At 50.2% G+C, this 17,058-nt stretch overlaps 6 protein-coding genes across 6 annotated transcripts; 2 read left to right on the top strand and 4 right to left on the bottom strand.

Annotated features, from left to right (window-relative positions):
• Positions 1–788: 788 nt before the first annotated feature.
• Positions 789–1,792, bottom strand: A1O9_05757 (uncharacterized protein; the record flags this gene model as incomplete). The annotated part of the gene is made up of 2 exons (XM_013404972.1): positions 789–1,311; positions 1,356–1,792. 2 exons carry the CDS (start codon positions 1,790–1,792, stop codon positions 789–791), a joined length of 960 nt encoding a protein of 319 aa, XP_013260426.1.
• Positions 1,793–3,155: 1,363 nt separating this feature from the next.
• On the top strand, positions 3,156–4,471 carry A1O9_05755 (uncharacterized protein; the record flags this gene model as incomplete). Its single annotated transcript, XM_013404971.1, has 2 exons — positions 3,156–3,447; positions 3,504–4,471. 2 exons carry the CDS (start codon positions 3,156–3,158, stop codon positions 4,469–4,471), a joined length of 1,260 nt encoding a protein of 419 aa, XP_013260425.1.
• Positions 4,472–4,635: 164 nt separating this feature from the next.
• On the bottom strand, positions 4,636–5,163 carry A1O9_05754 (uncharacterized protein; the record flags this gene model as incomplete). The annotated part of the gene is made up of 1 exon (XM_013404970.1): positions 4,636–5,163. One exon carries the CDS (start codon positions 5,161–5,163, stop codon positions 4,636–4,638), a length of 528 nt encoding a protein of 175 aa, XP_013260424.1.
• Positions 5,164–5,848: 685 nt separating this feature from the next.
• On the top strand, positions 5,849–8,321 carry A1O9_05753 (Cullin 1; the record flags this gene model as incomplete). The annotated part of the gene is made up of 4 exons (XM_013404969.1): positions 5,849–5,913; positions 5,963–6,049; positions 6,087–8,085; positions 8,133–8,321. 4 exons carry the CDS (start codon positions 5,849–5,851, stop codon positions 8,319–8,321), a joined length of 2,340 nt encoding a protein of 779 aa, XP_013260423.1.
• A 1,008-nt stretch (positions 8,322–9,329) lies between these two features.
• On the bottom strand, positions 9,330–11,734 carry A1O9_05752 (uncharacterized protein; the record flags this gene model as incomplete). The annotated part of the gene is made up of 7 exons (XM_013404968.1): positions 9,330–10,535; positions 10,596–10,636; positions 10,703–10,874; positions 10,959–11,038; positions 11,138–11,201; positions 11,281–11,308; positions 11,391–11,734. The coding sequence occupies 7 exons, from the start codon at positions 11,732–11,734 to the stop codon at positions 9,330–9,332; spliced, it is 1,935 nt and encodes a 644-aa protein (XP_013260422.1).
• Positions 11,735–12,622: 888 nt separating this feature from the next.
• On the bottom strand, positions 12,623–16,004 carry A1O9_05751 (starch phosphorylase; the record flags this gene model as incomplete). The annotated part of the gene is made up of 10 exons (XM_013404967.1): positions 12,623–12,723; positions 12,775–12,897; positions 12,956–14,075; positions 14,350–15,215; positions 15,266–15,343; positions 15,400–15,503; positions 15,550–15,611; positions 15,666–15,701; positions 15,756–15,768; positions 15,820–16,004. The coding sequence occupies 10 exons, from the start codon at positions 16,002–16,004 to the stop codon at positions 12,623–12,625; spliced, it is 2,688 nt and encodes an 895-aa protein (XP_013260421.1).
• Positions 16,005–17,058: the final 1,054 nt, after the last annotated feature.

The raw sequence follows: 17,058 nt of genomic DNA, 5'->3' as shown, positions 1-17,058 counted from the left end.
TGCGCCGACAGGTAACTGACACTAAGAACAGAGAACGCTTAATTGCAGTGTGTGGGTGAACTACCTCGAGGACATTGGCGACGCTTGTCCGGGTATCAATTATATGGAGGTCGCGGCTGCGGTCCAGGGCATCTATGACCATTGCCAGGGCGGACAGGGCAATATGGGAGTCAGACACGCTATCGGTACGAAATGTGCTGGTGCCGTTATCATTAAGAGGGATTGAGAGCTAGGAGCAGCAGCAGCAATAGCATCCTCATCATTCAGTCATCTTGATGGCACGCAATACTGAACAGACGAGCAGTCCCCTTTCTCGGGGCTGTGGATTTGAACGACCTCATCGCATCGTCTTGTCTTCAGAATGAGGCATCTGCGAGTGCCTTCTCATAATCCACGGGTTGGCAGATATGGACTTCGAATTATTTCGACTTGTATCCCATCCAGGTAGTTGATCAACGCAAGGGGAAATAAGGCAGGAACAGCCCTTGTACATATTGAATTCCCCTACAGGCCCGCGATCGTGAAGCTCTTTCCATAAACTTAGACAGACGTTATAGCGAATAAGAGCTTCACATCAATCGTGTTGAGTCATTAGACGGGATTTCTAGTGAATTACAGAGGGGTGGGTTTTTGTTCGTCATAAAATACAAGCAACAATGGCTTGACAAAACAAGCCTTTCTGTTGCGTGAGCCAGAGTCGACATCTGCGCCGACCCAGTCTCGTGGGTTTCCCTCGCCCTTCTATCTCGACAAGAAGTGCTTAACGCCATCTCAAGCCTTCGTGGAGATTAACTTTTCTTGTCTTTGGTACCCACCTGACGTGTTTGGGCATTGGGTCCTGGCTGCTGTGGTAGTTGCTTCTGGACTTCCTGTTGTGATTTTTGTTGTGCTTTCTGCTGCTGTGATTTTTGCTCTTGCTGCTCACGTATTTGTTGAGAGACCTGCCAGATGGCCCGTTCTACCTCTCCGCCCAATTCTGGCACCTTGAGGGCCTTTGCGATTTTATCGTGGGTATTCTTTGTCAGAATTAGTTGTTCCGGTGGGGTAGAGCCGTCGAGGATCTGGCTGCGCGTGACAAAATGAAAGTCAGGTGAGTCTGGTGCGATATCGTCGAACAAGTCTTCTACCTCAGGGGTGGACCGGAGTCGATAAAGCCGGTTGTCGAGAATGAAGTCTAGATGGTCGGAGCCTTTCAACGCTACCAAACAAGTCAGTCGTCGCCCCACGGGGTGTGGGTCCCAATTACTCACCGTGCCAGTGCGACCAGCATCGGAATACTGTGTAGAAGAATGGAATATTGGGTATGCTAAGCTGTTAGGTTTTCGATCTAATGATACCGAGGAGATGGGACCTACATCGGTATAAGTCCGAAGGGGATAGTGAACGGCATTGCCACCATGCTTCCAATAAATCTATTCCAATGGAGCTGTTTTCTTTCACGGGCTAGCCTAGCCATGACCTTGGGTACATCCTCCTTGTGCATAATATTGCCGGGGTAGATGACGTCGAATTTCTTGCCATCTGTTATTTGCTCCGCCTGGAGCTTGGGGTTTGAAGGAGGAAAGCTCTTCAAGGACCATTCCTGATAGGGGATCCGCTGGAGACCTCTATTTCCATATTTGGCAACTTGTTTCTTCCATCCTGACTGAGCGCCTTCCCAACTGGACCACGTCTCCGCCGCTTTGTTCGTGATGCGCTCGATGTAGCCGAGTTTGGCGCCTGGAGTGGGAGCAGCGCGCTGATAGTAAATAAGGGCCTGTCGCGTCGTAAGGGGGAGGAGGAAAATGCGCATAGCAATGGTGTTGCGGGTCTAAAGGAGGCACACGTCGGTGCTGATAGTGCTGCTACAGCTAAATCATCGCGAATATCGGAGATTTTGGAGTTGTGGTGACAATCTGCCTGGTACGTCGAGCGTTTTGCCAGGTTTGGAAACAATGAAATGAATTCGAACGGGTCAGGGCAGGGCTGCTGTGGTAGCTGGTTACTAAAGTTTTTCTCGCTGACACCTGAGAATTCCCATTTGTTTCGATCTTGTCGTCATTATTAGGCGACCCAGCCACAGCGAAATTCAACTCCATGTGCTAGCCACAGCACAGCCACAATCGTCGTCGCGCTCAAATGCTTAATCCTTCGATCGGAAAAAATGTGGGAACCTTCAGATGTAGAACCTTGTACGGAGTGCTCTGTATGCACCCCCACTTCCGCGACGCTGATAAATATCTGCCCCAGCAAGTTGCGCCCCGACAAAGGGCCTATGTCTTCCTTTACAGGGACTTGAAATGGCTACAGTAACTCTCATGCCCGCAAGAGCACCCAGCACAGTGGGGATCTAGTTGTATGAATCTGTAAGGGCGTGAGAGTGACGTTCAAGGATTGTTGTAGGATAGTGGACACGTGAAGAACTATCATAGCCCGAGACAGGAAGACCAGAAAGGCACAATCCACACAGTGAAAAAGGAAAATATATAATATGCATTTTGACTTTTTGCTCCAATAGCGAGAAACTGTCCTCGATGGTCTAGTGGTCATGAGTGAGTCTTATCACATAGCCGCTTCAATCCATCTGTTATCTGACGTAACAAATAGTTTCCGCTTGTCAAGGCATTTACCGCTTAACAAGCGCGGGAGACCAGGGTTCGATTCCCTGTCGGGGAGTGATTTTTTGTCCTTTCCTCAATGTTTTTGGCGTGGGGTGTTTTTGGCGTGGCTTAAATAACGATTACAGTGGACTTGGGAAAAAGAGAAAGCGCGGTCAGATTTATATATATATCTATGTACTGTAGTACTCCGTAATTTAAAGTGGCGTTGGGCTGGGGCTGGGCAGCAACCTCCTTCTCTCATGATTACGCCAAGTAAACGCTCCGACAAGGGTTCGGGAAGCTGCCCATCTCTCATCTCTGTTTACTCATACTCTGAGTCTGTCCCCATACATATCGCTGGTCGAGTTTTACTCAAGCATAAACCTAGAATCAGTACTCCGTCCTACCCATTGCCACCCTCCGACTATAGCCCGGAGTGTACGAGTCCTTCCCTGCCTCGAAAAGCTTACATAGTAACTAGGAGGAGAATGTCCATGACATGACCTTCGGACACCGCGGCCGAGCTCGTCATTACCAGGCAGGCCGCTCACCCGCCTAGGCCTGGAAACTTGGGATATGGCACAGAATGGGTTTCCCTGGCTTTCGCAGTCTCGAGATCCAGAGAAAGATCCGTCATTGCTAGATCCGAACCAAGCTATCTCACGCTCGGGCGAACCGGCGCCAAACCCTCGAGCCACTTCTCCCAACTCATCGGCACACCCCAAAAGACAGTCTGGTGCACCACACTCTAACAAACGGACTGGGTCGGGCAAAACGCCGCCACCTGTCAAATCCTCCATTCCGAATGGCCTGTCCGATCCTCAAATTTCCAAAGCGACCTCACCGTTACCGGTTCGGACGATCCCTCGTAAGCGAACTCCCCTATACCAGTGCGGCGTGTCCCAGCACTAACCTCTTGCGTAGCTTGGGTGCAAGATGCAGAAGAAGACGACCTTGATGACACCGAATTCTCCCTCCCAGGTAGCCCGGGTGCGGCATTTGTTGCTCAACACAACCACAGCCCGGCCTTTCTCCAACGTCCCCTTCTGTCAGGGAAACAACCTGATTGCCATGAGTACGTAACATCCTCTGGCCACGGACGACCCGATCGAACCTCAAGATGGGCCACTTTCGCCCGTCCAAGTGCTTATCCGCGCGAGACCTTCAACGGAGAGAAAGTCGATGCAGATTATTGGAATCGGAACTTCACCGATTACTCCAAAGCATGGCTGGAAGATCACGAGGAGGATGAGCTGGAGAGCAGCAGCAGATACCGCGCTTTCCGAAGGAAGCGGCAGGCCTGGTACAAGCGGGCGCAGTATACCATTCTGCGGAATCCTTTCATCCCTTTGTTTTTCCGATTTACGATTTTCCTGTTTGCACTGCTCGCCCTCGGCCTAGGCACCTCGATATGGAAGGAAACAGGACGAATAACTTATTGCATCGAGCAAGAGCCTCGAGACGCCAGATGCCGGAGGTTAGTTGGCGATGAAAAACCAGATTACTACCGAGATCCATCGGGCCTGATGGCCATTATTGTGGATGCCATTGCTTTGCTCTACACCATCTACATCACATATGACGAGTACTTTTCCAAACCGTTGGGACTGCGACCCGCCCGTGCAAAAGTACGGCTAGTGCTTCTCGACCTTTTCTTTGTGGTCTTTCAATCAGCAAACTTGAGTCTCAGCTTCGAGTCTTTAACAGTAGATGAGGGAGCTTGTCAGTCGGGCCCCGATCCGAGGACAGCTTCGAAGTTCGATCAAGTGTGCCACAGAGCGCAGGCTTTGAGCGCTGTATTGTTGGTGTCTCTAACTGCCTGGCTAATGACTTTTTCTGTCAGTGTCCTACGGTACGTGTCTAACCAGGAATGTGGTGTGAAGTGTTACTAATCAGTGGCAGATTGGTGGAAAGAATCAATACAAATTAGATGTTGAGATGGGCCGAAGAACGTTTCAATCATTCTCAGTAATTCCACCCAACAGTCATTTATCATGGGCTCGCGTGGTTTGGAAAGGAGGGCGAGTGTATATTCTTTCTCATCGGTATGGCATCATTACACGTGCAAGCTTGGGCCATCTTCGCCATAGACTGGGTCCTTCTTGAACCATTCTAAATTGACAATTGATTTGACTTGCTCTTCCTCGCCGGCACGCCCGTAACACATATCCCACGGCTTGCCCTTGGGATAACTTCCCACCATCTGAAAACCGCCATAGTCTTGGAGCAAACGGTGGCCAACACCCGCAGGTATGATGATGACGTCGCCTTTCTCGAGGATTGGCTCTATTCGACATTCGTTTTGCTCGTGGCCGAAACAGCATTTGGCCGAACCGGATGCAATGGCCAAGACCTCATGTGTACTGGAATGGAAATGAGAATCAGTGAACATGGTATATCTCCATTGTGGAGATACCTCGCCGACCGATCTCAGGTGTGACTCGATACTTGATGGAGTGGGGTTGGAGAAAACAGCATGATATATCATCAAGGGTTTGCCTTGAATGCTTGTGTTGGGAAAGCCGGTGAAGGCAGGGATCTGATGTTTAGAAACTCGCAAGGCGCTCAGAGGAGTAACGGACATATCGAGCGAGCTGGATTGTGTACGCTGGTCACTTTTCCTCTCTCTGTACATAGGTGGGTAAATCAATGATAATGAGGTTTCATAATGCATCGTTCTTGTTGTCATGTCTGGTGAATGATGTCAATTCTCACTATCTGGGCTGCCATCTATTGGAGGCGTTCCTTGTCTCTCGGCTGCAGCGCTTCGGCATTTGCCTCCCACATCATCGGAACCGGAATATCTTTTCTTCCATGTCACATGACCCGTACCCATTGTCCATTATGCCAAGGCGGAAGCGTCACTGTTCCAGGCTGCCTCGAGCGCCGGTTTGGTGCCTCACGCAGCCTGCTCCCTCACTCTTACTCGTACTTAGTCATTCATTCTTGCACTCATCAACAAGTCTGCCTTCCCTCCGCCGACAGGACAGACAGTTTTGTGAGGTGGCTCTTTGTCGCGCACCTCGTCCCGCACCCTGATCCTTCTCTTGTAATTCTCCTCGACACATGGTCCATCCTCTCCTCTTGTAAATCCCCAGCCTGCTCAGCAGTCCAGGAGCGTTGCTTTGTGGGACCATCTTTTGTCGACGACCTTATCCCCCCATCGATTACCGTCCTCCCGAGTCCTGAGTCTCAAACTTCGTTCTCTGCGTTCTCACCCACCCCATTCCACCAGACTTCACTCCTCCTTGACTATCACCTCGCCCGTGATGGCTCCCGCCACCACCACAGCGTCGGCTCCCGCTAATCGGGCCCGGGATGACCTGGACTCCACGTATGTTGATGATGCCCTGGGCCTCGTTTAATGCTAATCTTGAGCCTAGGTGGACTTATCTGGAAAAGAGTGTCAACAATGTCATGACCAAACTTCAAGAGGGCCTCGACATGAAGACTTATATGCGAGTTGCCTTGTGAAGGATCTCCTGATATCCTACTGACAGATTCCAGGGGCGTGTATACTGCTGTCCATAATTTTTGCACATCTCAGAAGGCAGCAACTAGCGCTTCATCTCCTAGCCAGCCTACCCTAAGTTCAAACCACCGTGGTGCACATCTCCTGGGTGAAGAACTTTACCAGCTTTTAGGAAAATATCTTACCGAACACCTTCAAAGCGTTCTCGTATCCTCGGAATCACACACCGACGAGGCTCTGCTCACGTTCTACATCCGCGAGTGGAAGCGATACACCGACGCTGCCAAGTATAACAATCATCTCTTTCGGTACCTTAATCGACATTGGGTCAAGCGAGAAATCGACGAGGGCAAGAAGAATGTCTACGATGTCTACACCCTTCATCTGGTGAAGTGGAAGGACGACTTTTTTAAGGCCGTGGAATCCAAGGTCATGGCGGCTGTCCTGCGATTGGTGGAGAAACAACGCAACGGCGAGACCATCGATCAACTTCAGATCAAAGCAATCGTCGACAGCTTTGTATCACTTGGCTTAGATGAGCTTGACAGCAGCAAGTCTACCCTTGACGTCTACCGCTTGTACTTCGAACGACCCTTCATAGCTGCGACAAAAGATTATTACACCAATGAGTCCAGACGGTTTGTTGCAGAGAACAGTGTCGTTGAATACATGAAGAAGGCTGAAGCCAGGCTCGAGGAGGAGAAGGAAAGAGTAGGACTTTACCTGCATCCGGATATTATGAAGAAACTCATGGACACTTGTAATGAAGCGCTCATTGCAGCTCACTCTGTTCTTCTTCGAGATGAATTCCAGGTCCTTCTCGATAACGAGCGCACGGAGGATCTTGCTCGGATGTACAAGCTGTTGTCGAGAATCAAAGATGGCTTGGATCCTCTCCGCAATCGTTTCGAAGTCCACGTTCGGAAAGCTGGTACTGCCGCCGTCGAAAAGGTTGCTGCTAATGGCGACAACTTTGAGCCTAAGGTCTATGTCGACGCGCTCCTTGAGATTCACGGCAAATATCAGCAGCTGGTCAATGTCGCTTTTAATGGAGAATCCGAATTTGTAAGATCCCTCGACAATGCTTGTCAAGAATTTGTCAACCACAACCGTGTTTGCAAATCCAACTCTACACGCTCTCCGGAATTGCTTGCCAAGTATGCCGATCAACTCTTGAAGAAGGGAGCTAAAGCCGCCGACGAATCCGAACTTGAGGAACTTCTGGTACAAATTATGATTGTCTTCAAATACATCGAAGACAAAGACGTTTTTCAAAAATTCTACTCTCGCATGTTGGCCAAGCGTCTGGTTCACACCAGCTCTGTCTCTGATGATGCTGAAACTAGTATGATCAGCAAACTCAAAGAGGCCTGCGGTTACGAGTATACCAACAAGTTGCAGCGAATGTTCCAGGATGTGCAAATCTCCAAAGATCTCAACACTGCCTACAAGGACTGGCATGACAAGATCTTGGAAGACAGCGATGAAAAGCGAAGTGTTGACTCAACCTATCAAATCTTAGGAACAGGTTTCTGGCCTCTCAATGCCCCCAACACTCCCTTCGTTCCTCCACCTGAGGTTAGCAAAGCTATTGAATCATTCACACGGTTTTACGATCAGAAGCACAATGGCCGAAAACTTACCTGGCTATGGCAGTTGTGCAAAGGAGAAATCCGTGCCAATTATATCAGAAGTCAAAAAGTGCCCTACACCTTCCAAGTCTCCACCTATCAAATGGCAATTCTCTTGCTATTCAACGATGCCGACAAGCTTGATTACTCAGAAATCAAAGACCTTACAAAGCTTACTGATGAGACAATTGAGCCAGCCATTGGTATTCTTTGCAAGGCTCGCGTCTTGCTTCCCACTCCTGAGGATGGCAAGCCCGCCGATGGAACCAAGTATGCTCTAAATTACAACTTCAAGAACAAAAAGGTTAAAATCAACCTCAACATTCAGGTCAAATCTGAGCAGAAGGTGGAATCGGAAGATACCCACAAGACGATTGAGGAGGATCGAAAGCTGCTGCTTCAGGTATGCCTGTCTTTCTTTGAGAATCCCGATATAGCTAACTGTTGCAGGCTGTCATTGTTCGAATCATGAAAGGCCGAAAGAAGCTCAAGCATGTCCTCCTGGTCGAAGAGGTCATCACACAAGTCCGCAATCGATTCCCTCCAAAGATTTCTGATATCAAGAAGAATATCGACGCTCTTATGGAAAAGGACTACATAGAGAGACTTGATAATGACGAGTTGGCATATATTGCATAGGCCTTTCACCACCGAAAGTGGTCTCGAAGATTGGTCTTGGATTGCCAAAGCCGATCTAGATTTTCCATCAAACGCACCTTGTGCATTTTCCGTTGTGGTGTCTGAAGCGTTTGAGCGAACACAACAGTATCATTTTGCTATCTTGGTCCGAGGGTTGCACAGCTACGGAGTCTTCTTACTCGAGTGTTTCTGAGCCAGAGAGAAACTACAAGGGACGGTTGTGAAAGGAACTGACTCGTTCAGCACAGGCCAGGAAGGGGATCATGCATCTTTGGGCATTGCAAGGGAAGGCGGCACTGAGGTCAAATTTTTCATCTTGCGTGTCTCTTCGAAATGGTGGAGTGGGATATGACTAACGATGATAAGACGACGCATCGTGCGCATAATCACCTGGAGTACCCAAAAACCACTGGGCGATTGTCAGGACATGGTGTGAAAATGAATAACCCACAATCCACAGAAGGCGCAATGCAGACTAAAGCTATCGAACACAGGGCAAGTGCTCAGCCTCGTTTCAGCGATGTAGTCAAGGCTTAATCACTCATGCTGAAGATGAAAGCATGAGAACATGAAGAATATGAAAGACTTATGTTAAAACGCCACGGTGATTGCGTAGAAGGATCCGGCATTACCAGGATACGTAACCAACGATAACCCATTTATGAAGCGAAGAAAATATCATGAAGACATCATAATTGTCGGTGTAAGTGTGCGCACTGTGCTGTGTGCGTGTGCGTGTGCAGCATGGTGCAAATGGGTTTCTAGTAAATAATGGAACTGAAAGCGATGCCAAAGCTATATCAACCGCCGCCCCCCCCCCTCCCCCAACCAACCTCTCTTCCTACTGGGAGGCGTTGAAAGGTGGTCGGTCGTGCTTCTTTCGATTCGTCGATGCAACTCCTTTTGCTCAATGCCAATCCGAAATGGAGCTTTCAAGCTTTCTTTGCTCCTACCAGAGCGACGACTTCGTCCTCCATACTCTCACCCCGACGTCGGACTCGTCACACATCACGCTTTTGGATCGTTCCTAGCAGCTGCGCCATCACCACCACCGCCACCACCACCTGCATCTGCACCGCCGGTTCCAGTTTTGGATTGCTGAACGCGCTCTTTCGCCCAGCTTCCCCAGGAACTGAGGTACGCGCCCGCCTTGGCGGCGTTCTCGCGCGCCGACGCCTGGAGCTGCGCTGTGTCGACGTTAGGCTTCTGGAACTGGGTCTTTGTGGCGCGCTCGCGCAGCGATGCCGCCCATCCTCCTCCTCCTGAGGCTTCGGTTGAGGGGTTCCGTGTTGATGTCGACGGAGTGCCTGGCTCCGGGGGTGCCGCCGTGGTGGTAGTCGAAGATGAAGGGTCGAGGTTTTCCTTCCCCTTGGCGGCAGTGTCGCCGACCATCTCCCAGTCTCCACCGCTGTCACGGGTTTGGCTTGCATCGCGGCTGCGCTGCGCCTGTTTGGTTTGCCGCTGTTCTCTGGCCTTCTCGACCTCAGCCCAGAAGCGGGCGACGCCGGCGCCGACCCTCTCCTTTCCAGAGGCGAACGTCTTTCCCAGCTGCTCTCTTCCCTCCCTCACGCGCTCGTCGAGATGCAGTTCCGCGACCGTCTGCTGGAGCCGCCGCTGGACATCTTCGACGTTCAGGCCCCCGGCGGTCGGGTGGCGTGGTTCGATGATGTCGAAAATGCGGTGTTCTTCCGTCAGCCGGTTGAAGAGCGCGAAGTTGTTGGTTTCGCGCCACATGGCGAGGAACTCTGGGTTGAAGTCGCTGGCGGTGTCGGCTGGGTCCGGGTAGTGTTCGGTGTTACTGACACTGGTAGGGACGTTAGCCTCGGACATGGATTCGTGGTACACCTGGTACGCCATGGAGCTGAGCAGTGACAGGACATATTCTTCGAATTGAAGACGAATGGCATCCTCGGACCCTGCGAAGCCCATGTTCTTCGGCCGTGATGGGTTCTCTGGGTCCCACGTGTCGAGCACCGTTTGTGTTAGAGCATCTATCCATCGGCGGTCGGCGGCTGAAAGAGAAAGTGCGGTGCGAAGAGATGGTGAGGTAATCGTGATGCTGTTGGATTCATCGAGGTTTATCAGGATATCAGAATACCGTTCTTTCTGCTGAAGAAGGAGACTGTTGGTGGAGCCAACAACGTATGATTTCGTATCGTAATCGGCAAGGATGTCGAGCTGCTGAAGGGGCGTATATGGACCGAAGAAGGAGCCCTGTTCAAGGAATGCTCAGTCCAATGTCGTTGCCTTTTTCAGAACCAAGAAACGACCTACCTTGCCGAATATGTGCAATGGTAAGCCCATATATGATAGTACTATGATAATCAGCACTCCCAATGTCCCAATGTATGTATCCATATGGATGAAGTGATCAAACGCACAAGAATTTCGTTCACTCGTCTTCAAAGTCGTCGGTCTCTCGACCGTGCGACCGTAAGAATCGAGAGTCGGATCGGCGGAATCCTGGAGATTACGGATCAAGCCCGGAATCAAGGAGATCAACGCAAACTGCATCATGCAAAGTCGCTCGCATTTGGACCCGAAAAAAAGCATCTATAACACCCAGACATTCTGAGCCGCGATTCACCGTGTGGAGGTGCTGCATGGATTGAAGGAAAAAGCATTTCTGTTCCGTACCTTCCGCTGCAACAACAGACATTTCACCAAAGCCAAAGTCTGATATCTGAATTCATACATCATTTCTCGCAGAGACAGGCCTGGAAAACATGTCAATTGTGATCACAGAAGAGACCATAGTTTGCAGATTTGCCCTGGACGACCAAGTCCAACTTTTTGAGATCAAAAGTCGTACATACCAAAGTGGTGATCTCTCCCATCGTCAGGCATTGCAGGACCTCTCTCGAGGCTCTCCTGGAATTCCTACATAGTAGAACAGTTCATTTAGTCCCGAAACACGAGGGCCAAGAGCAGAGCTTGGGAAATGTGCTGTTTGACATACCTTCAAAATTGTGATATCAGAAAAATCCCTGAACACTGGTTGTCAACGTGTGATCTTGACAGGTTCTTGTTCTGTGAAAGACAATTGACGTGCCAAAGGTAGGGACTTACTCCTGCGCAAACCAAGCAGCGGTGACGACGCCGAGACGCTCTCTCAATTCACCCATGCCTCTGGCCGTCGGTGAAATCACGATCACGGCTTTCTGCACCGTACTCCTCGTGACATCGGCAGACCTCCGCTTCAACTTCTCAGACTTAATCTGTCGCGTACAGCTTATGCCGAAGAGGCTGGTAGCTGTTTGGGATAGATCCCGACTCGGTCTTGACTTTGCAGGTTGCTTCGGTGTCTCGGTCTCCATCGTACTAGGTTCAGACCCCTGTACTGCTGTCTGTCCATCATCGACAGCAGCATCTCCTTTGTCCAGCAGGGCAAAGTACGAAAAGTCTTCTAGCATTGCGTGCGCCCCGTCTGACAGGGCCATGAAAGGAAGCAGAGACCAGTCGTTTTTCTTGGCAAGCTGCCCGCCTACAGCCGGCTCGACCCAAAATTCCACCTCCGGTCCTCTTTTTGATGGCACAACAATATTAGCGGGACTTGTGCTTGTATCTTTGCTCACTCAAACCCGGCAGGATGATTACTTGCCGACGCGCGCGTGTGGGCGTGGGATAGCACGAGATGAGTAGGGCAACTTACCGAGCATGATGGAAGTCCACCACCGCCACTTGAGGTGCTGTTAGAGTAGTCATGGTCATCGCCACCGGTCCCGCTCTCTAAGGTCGGTAGAATGTCGACGAGAGCGCACTTGATTTGTTCTCGATGGATTGCCCTTTGGAATCCAAGAACATCGCGAAGTTGGTTGGGATATAGATTGGAAAAGGCGAAAGGAGAGAAGAGGTCGGATGGAACAGCGAAGCGCAAGGCGCAAGGCTCGGACTAACTAATCAGCTGCTAGGAACAAGGAAGTAGTTCAGCCTCAAATTCGTCACCGTCTTGGCTACCACTTCTAAGCTCTCATACAAACAGATAAATGACGGCTGGCTGTGGTATTCAGAAACGTCACGCGTGCTCCGCCTCATCAGCAAGTATCATTATGGGTGATTCATTGACTGGGTTCTAGGTCTTCTACTTTTGGTCCCTCGCAATTCCCCAGTCGGGCTACCTAATATATCCTCTAGGGCTTTATTACCTTCTTGGGTGCCTTCATTAATGCTGGAAGTCCACCCATTCTCGCTCAACCAATCTTGTGATCTCAACAGCAACAAGCTAGGATGTTTGTCGGTTGTTCAGTGCCCAATTCTCACTGTCCCATCTGGCCCTGTCTAGTCCATCCACTGTTCACCATCTAGGAATCTAGCCCAGTTCGTGCCCGGACTTCTTTCTCTTCTGCAACATCTAAAGGTTCAATATTCCAGATTGTATCCGCATACTCATTGATACATCGGTCTAGAGGTCTAAGTTAGCCGTCATCTGGGTCCTTTCTGATTGGGGACATACCTGATGTAAAGAATCCCATGCCAGCCACACTCGAGATGCACTTGGCCACCCATTGGTCTTGATCCTTGAAGGTCTCATCGATGAGGTCTTGCGTCTTCGTGTAGCTGTTGAAATCATCGCTTACTAAAATCACAATTATCAGCGGGGTTGCACAGCATCCATCTCATATGCAATTTCTTACCGAGATAGTAGTCGCCATGCTCAGTTATGGCGCTGATGAGGGCTCCAAAGGACCCTTCATCGCCAAATTTGCCAGATTTGATAAGCTCGAAGACTTTCTGGAGTTCCGGATCAACCTGATATTCACCATAGAAGTGGTTATGTCTGAGATCTTCAACATCCTCGGACAGATTGCCGAACAAGAAAACGTTCTGTTCGCCGATTTCTCTTGTGATCTCGATATTTGCTCCATCGAGCGTGCCAATGACCAACCCGCCGTTGAGGACGAACTTCATGTTGCTCGTTCCAGAGGCTTCTGTTCCGGCAGTGGAGATGTGCTCACTGATGTCAGAGGCTGGAATGATGATTTCTGCCTTGCTGACATTATAGTCCTCGAGGAAAATGACCTTGAGAAGGTCACCAACATCGGGGTCGTTATTGATGACCTCTCCCACCTTGTTGATCAAGTGGATGATGGTCTTGGCCATCCAATATCCTGGAGCAGCCTTGCCACCAAAGATGGAAACCCTGGGTGCAAGTTTCTTGCGCTCCTCAGGGTTCAATGATTTGATAGCGAGGTAGCGATGAATGACACCGAAAATATTGAGCTGTTGTCGTTTGTATTCGTGAATACGCTTGACTTGCACATCGAACAAAGCTTTGGGGTTAACGCTGACTCCAGTTGTCTTCAAGATGTGCTGGGCTAGGCGAACTTTGTTGGCGTATTTGATCTCTGCCCACTCCTTCTTGAATTCCTTGTCATCAACAAATGCTTCTAGCTTGTTCAACAGGGTCAGATCTTTCAAGAATTCGTAGCTGCCCAGTTTCGAAGCAATGAGCTCAGAAAGTCGAGGATTCGCTTGATGCAACCAGCGTCTGGGAGTAATGCCGTTTGTGACATTTGTGAACTTGTCTGGACCATAGATCTTGACAAAGTCCTTGAAAATAGTGGTCTTGATCAGATCAGAGTGCAGCTCGGCCACACCATTGACCTTGTGGGAACCCACAATGGCCAGATATGCCATGCGAACGGTCTTTGGTTGAGACTCTTCAATGAGTGAGACTCTGGAGAGTAGCTCCCGGTCTTTCGGGAACCGACGCTCAACAGTCTGTAGGAAGTAAAGATTGATCTCGTAAATGATCTGTTTTCAAAGTATCACATATGTTAGTAATGCCATTCAGCATGGTCAACAGCAGAAATCATTGAACGGGTAAGCCTTGGTGAAGGTGAAGGCAGACAATCAGTACACGGACGACATTCTTCAAGACCACAGGCCCAAGAAGTCGAAGAAGAGGTTCCATCCTGTCCAGATGCCGGCAGGCTCAACCCAATGGGAATGAGAAGGAAGTGGGTAGCGGCCATCTCACGAGGAAGCAGCTGAGGACGCATACGAAATTGAGGAGATCATTACTTACCTGAAGATGTCGCGGCAGCAGATTCTGAATCAGAGGGACGGACCATTTCTCCAGAGCTTCTGGCAAGACGGTGTGATTGGTGTAGCCAAATGTCTTGGTCACAATGTCCCATGCTGCTTGCCATTCCAGCCCTTCCTTGTCCACCAAAATGCGTTGCAACTCGACGATAGCAAGGGTTGGATGAGTATCGTTGAGTTGTATTGCGACCTGATCGGAGAATTCGGACCATTTGCGGTTGGTCTTCTTGAACCTACGGACGATGTCGTGTAGGGAGGCTGCACACCAGAAGTATTGCTGCTTTAGACGCAGCTCTTTGCCCCGCTCCAGATTGTCATTGGGATATAAAACAGCAGAGATGGTTTCAGCTCGCTGCTGATCGGCGACAGCACTTTCGTATTCTCCAGAGTTGAATTTGGAGAAGTCAAATTCGCCACTCGAGGCCTTGCTTGACCAAAGACGGAGATTATTGACAGTTGGAGTTCCGTACCCTGGAATAGGTACGTCGTAGGCGACAGCCGTGACAAGTTCACCATCTTGCCAGGAAGTAACCTGTTTCCCTTCGTCATCAGTGTACTTATTGACCCAGCCATAGAACTGAACGTCGACGGTCACATCGTGTCGGGCAAACTCCCAAGGATTGAAATCCAACCAGTAGTCGGGGATTTCCACCTGATATCCGTTTTCAATCTCTTGCTTGAAGATGCCATATCGGTATCGCAGGCCATAGCCCCAAGCGGGGTAGTTGAGCGATGCCATACTGTCAAGGAAGCATGCAGCGAGTCGGCCAAGACCGCCGTTTCCGAGGGCAGCGTCATGTTCCTGGTTGATCACATCCTCGATACGGAAACCAAGATCTGCCAGACCATCTGAATCTCAGGTCAGTGGAAGTACTATTGTTGTCCCAGAGTGATCAAACCTTTAGCCACATTCTTCAAACCCACATTCAGCATGGCATTGTCAAGCGCTCTTCCCATGAGAAACTCGAGTGATAGATCTAATAGGAAAGTTAGATTTCTGCATTTGGGAGAAAACAGGCCCGATCAGACTCACAATAGATCCTCTTCTGGTCAGCGAATGTCTGTCTCTGCTGAGTCTTATTCCAATCGATAATAAGACGATCTCGGAACGCCAGAGCTGTTCCAGAGTATGCAGCGCTGGACGAAGTCAGCAATACTCCCAAGATCCGGATGATGAACTTACAGCTCGTCACAATTGAACAGAGATCTCGCCAAAGTGGTCTCGATATGTCTGACAATTTCGGTCTAACAGAGCCAGTGTCAGTCCATTCTCCTGCGGATAGCATCGACTGTGCCGACCTCGAACTGGTCCTTGGTTGTGAAGCCCGAAGGAGACTACTGTATGAGTAAGCTAGGGATTCGAGATGCTCGGAACGTGTGCATCCGTACGTATTTCCTCCATCTGAAGCCAAACATTAGCTATTATTCTCAAACTCGGTGCTGGATCACTTACGCCTCTCGCATATGCTCAGGAATGCTTGACTCGACGGCTTTGATATCACTCGCTCCGAAGCCCGTGGCGGTGCGCTTGTGCTTGGGACGGGTGAAGCCAGGGCCGACAGGGCCCTGAAGGGTCGAGATGGGAGCACTGGTTGAGGGCTTTCGCTCCCTGGGGGAGGATGCCGTCGCAGCTGCCATGATGAGGGTCCTTGGGGACGGCGGGACGGCGGGACGGCGGCGTAGCAGGGGCACACCGATAACAATAAAGCAAGAAGAAGAAAGTAGTGAATGGGGAGAGGAGAGAAAGAGAGACTGCGGATGAAGAGTGGACGAGCGGTCAGAAAAATAGTATTGGAGATTTGTCTCAGATGCAATGCAGTGGAGGGAGGTATGGGATGGGATATACAACCAGGGAGGAGCTGAAGCTCTGGAATGGCATGCGCCGCCCACGCCCACGGCCACACGCTCATGCACACAACCGCACAGAGCCTACGAAGCACGAACAGCATTATTGGCACGCATCCGCTTGGAATTGAACCGTTGTTGCAGAGCATATCGTCATCATACTGCTACTGCAGCACTAGGATCCATTTATTCAGCAACTGGGCTTGCATTAGCTGCCAGTAAGGAGCAGGCCTTGGGTGTGCAAACGGCTTGCGGATACATGAAGCTGTCTTGGAGTTTTCAATTGCAGCAAGGGGGAGGTCAGGCCATAGGAGGGGCAAGCATAAGCTTCCTCTGCCGTTTTGGCTCCAGCATAACACATCATTGGGCGGGTAGTAGGTCGTTTACTTAGAGCGGTGTAGCATGGGGATTCTGTGTAGCCTGAGCCCTGATTACTGTACTCGGGTAGTTTGTCCAAACATTGCCACTTCGTGTTGGGTCGTTGACTGAGAATATCTGGCTGCTGTCACTGTCGTTGCCCTGGCACTTTCAGTATTCTGTAGAGAAAAAGAAATGCCCCGCACCTCAGGCTCCCGGAACTCTGTCTGCTCCCTAGCAACGGCACGCATACAACCAGTGCAACAAAACAGGAGAAGAAATGCAGGAACCATGGCACGGTTTCCCAGCAGAGGACACTGTGTTGAACACCCCGGACCTGGATTTGAAAAATGCACATGTCCAACATACTCTGTCGCCATCAGTTCCAGGCTTGCGGCGAACGTATTACTGAAGCTACTAACTACTAGTTGGAGGGGCTCTGGAGCTCTGCAGTGAGCTAGTCAGAAGGGGTGGTGGGGTTCGACTCTGG

Source organism: Exophiala aquamarina (genome assembly GCF_000709125.1).
Source record: "Exophiala aquamarina CBS 119918 chromosome Unknown aczIA-supercont1.4, whole genome shotgun sequence".
In the NCBI taxonomy this organism is placed as follows: Eukaryota; Fungi; Ascomycota; class Eurotiomycetes; order Chaetothyriales; family Herpotrichiellaceae; genus Exophiala; species Exophiala aquamarina.
The sequence above is the reverse complement of the archived record's forward strand: the minus strand, read 5'-3'. Positions and strand labels throughout refer to the sequence as shown.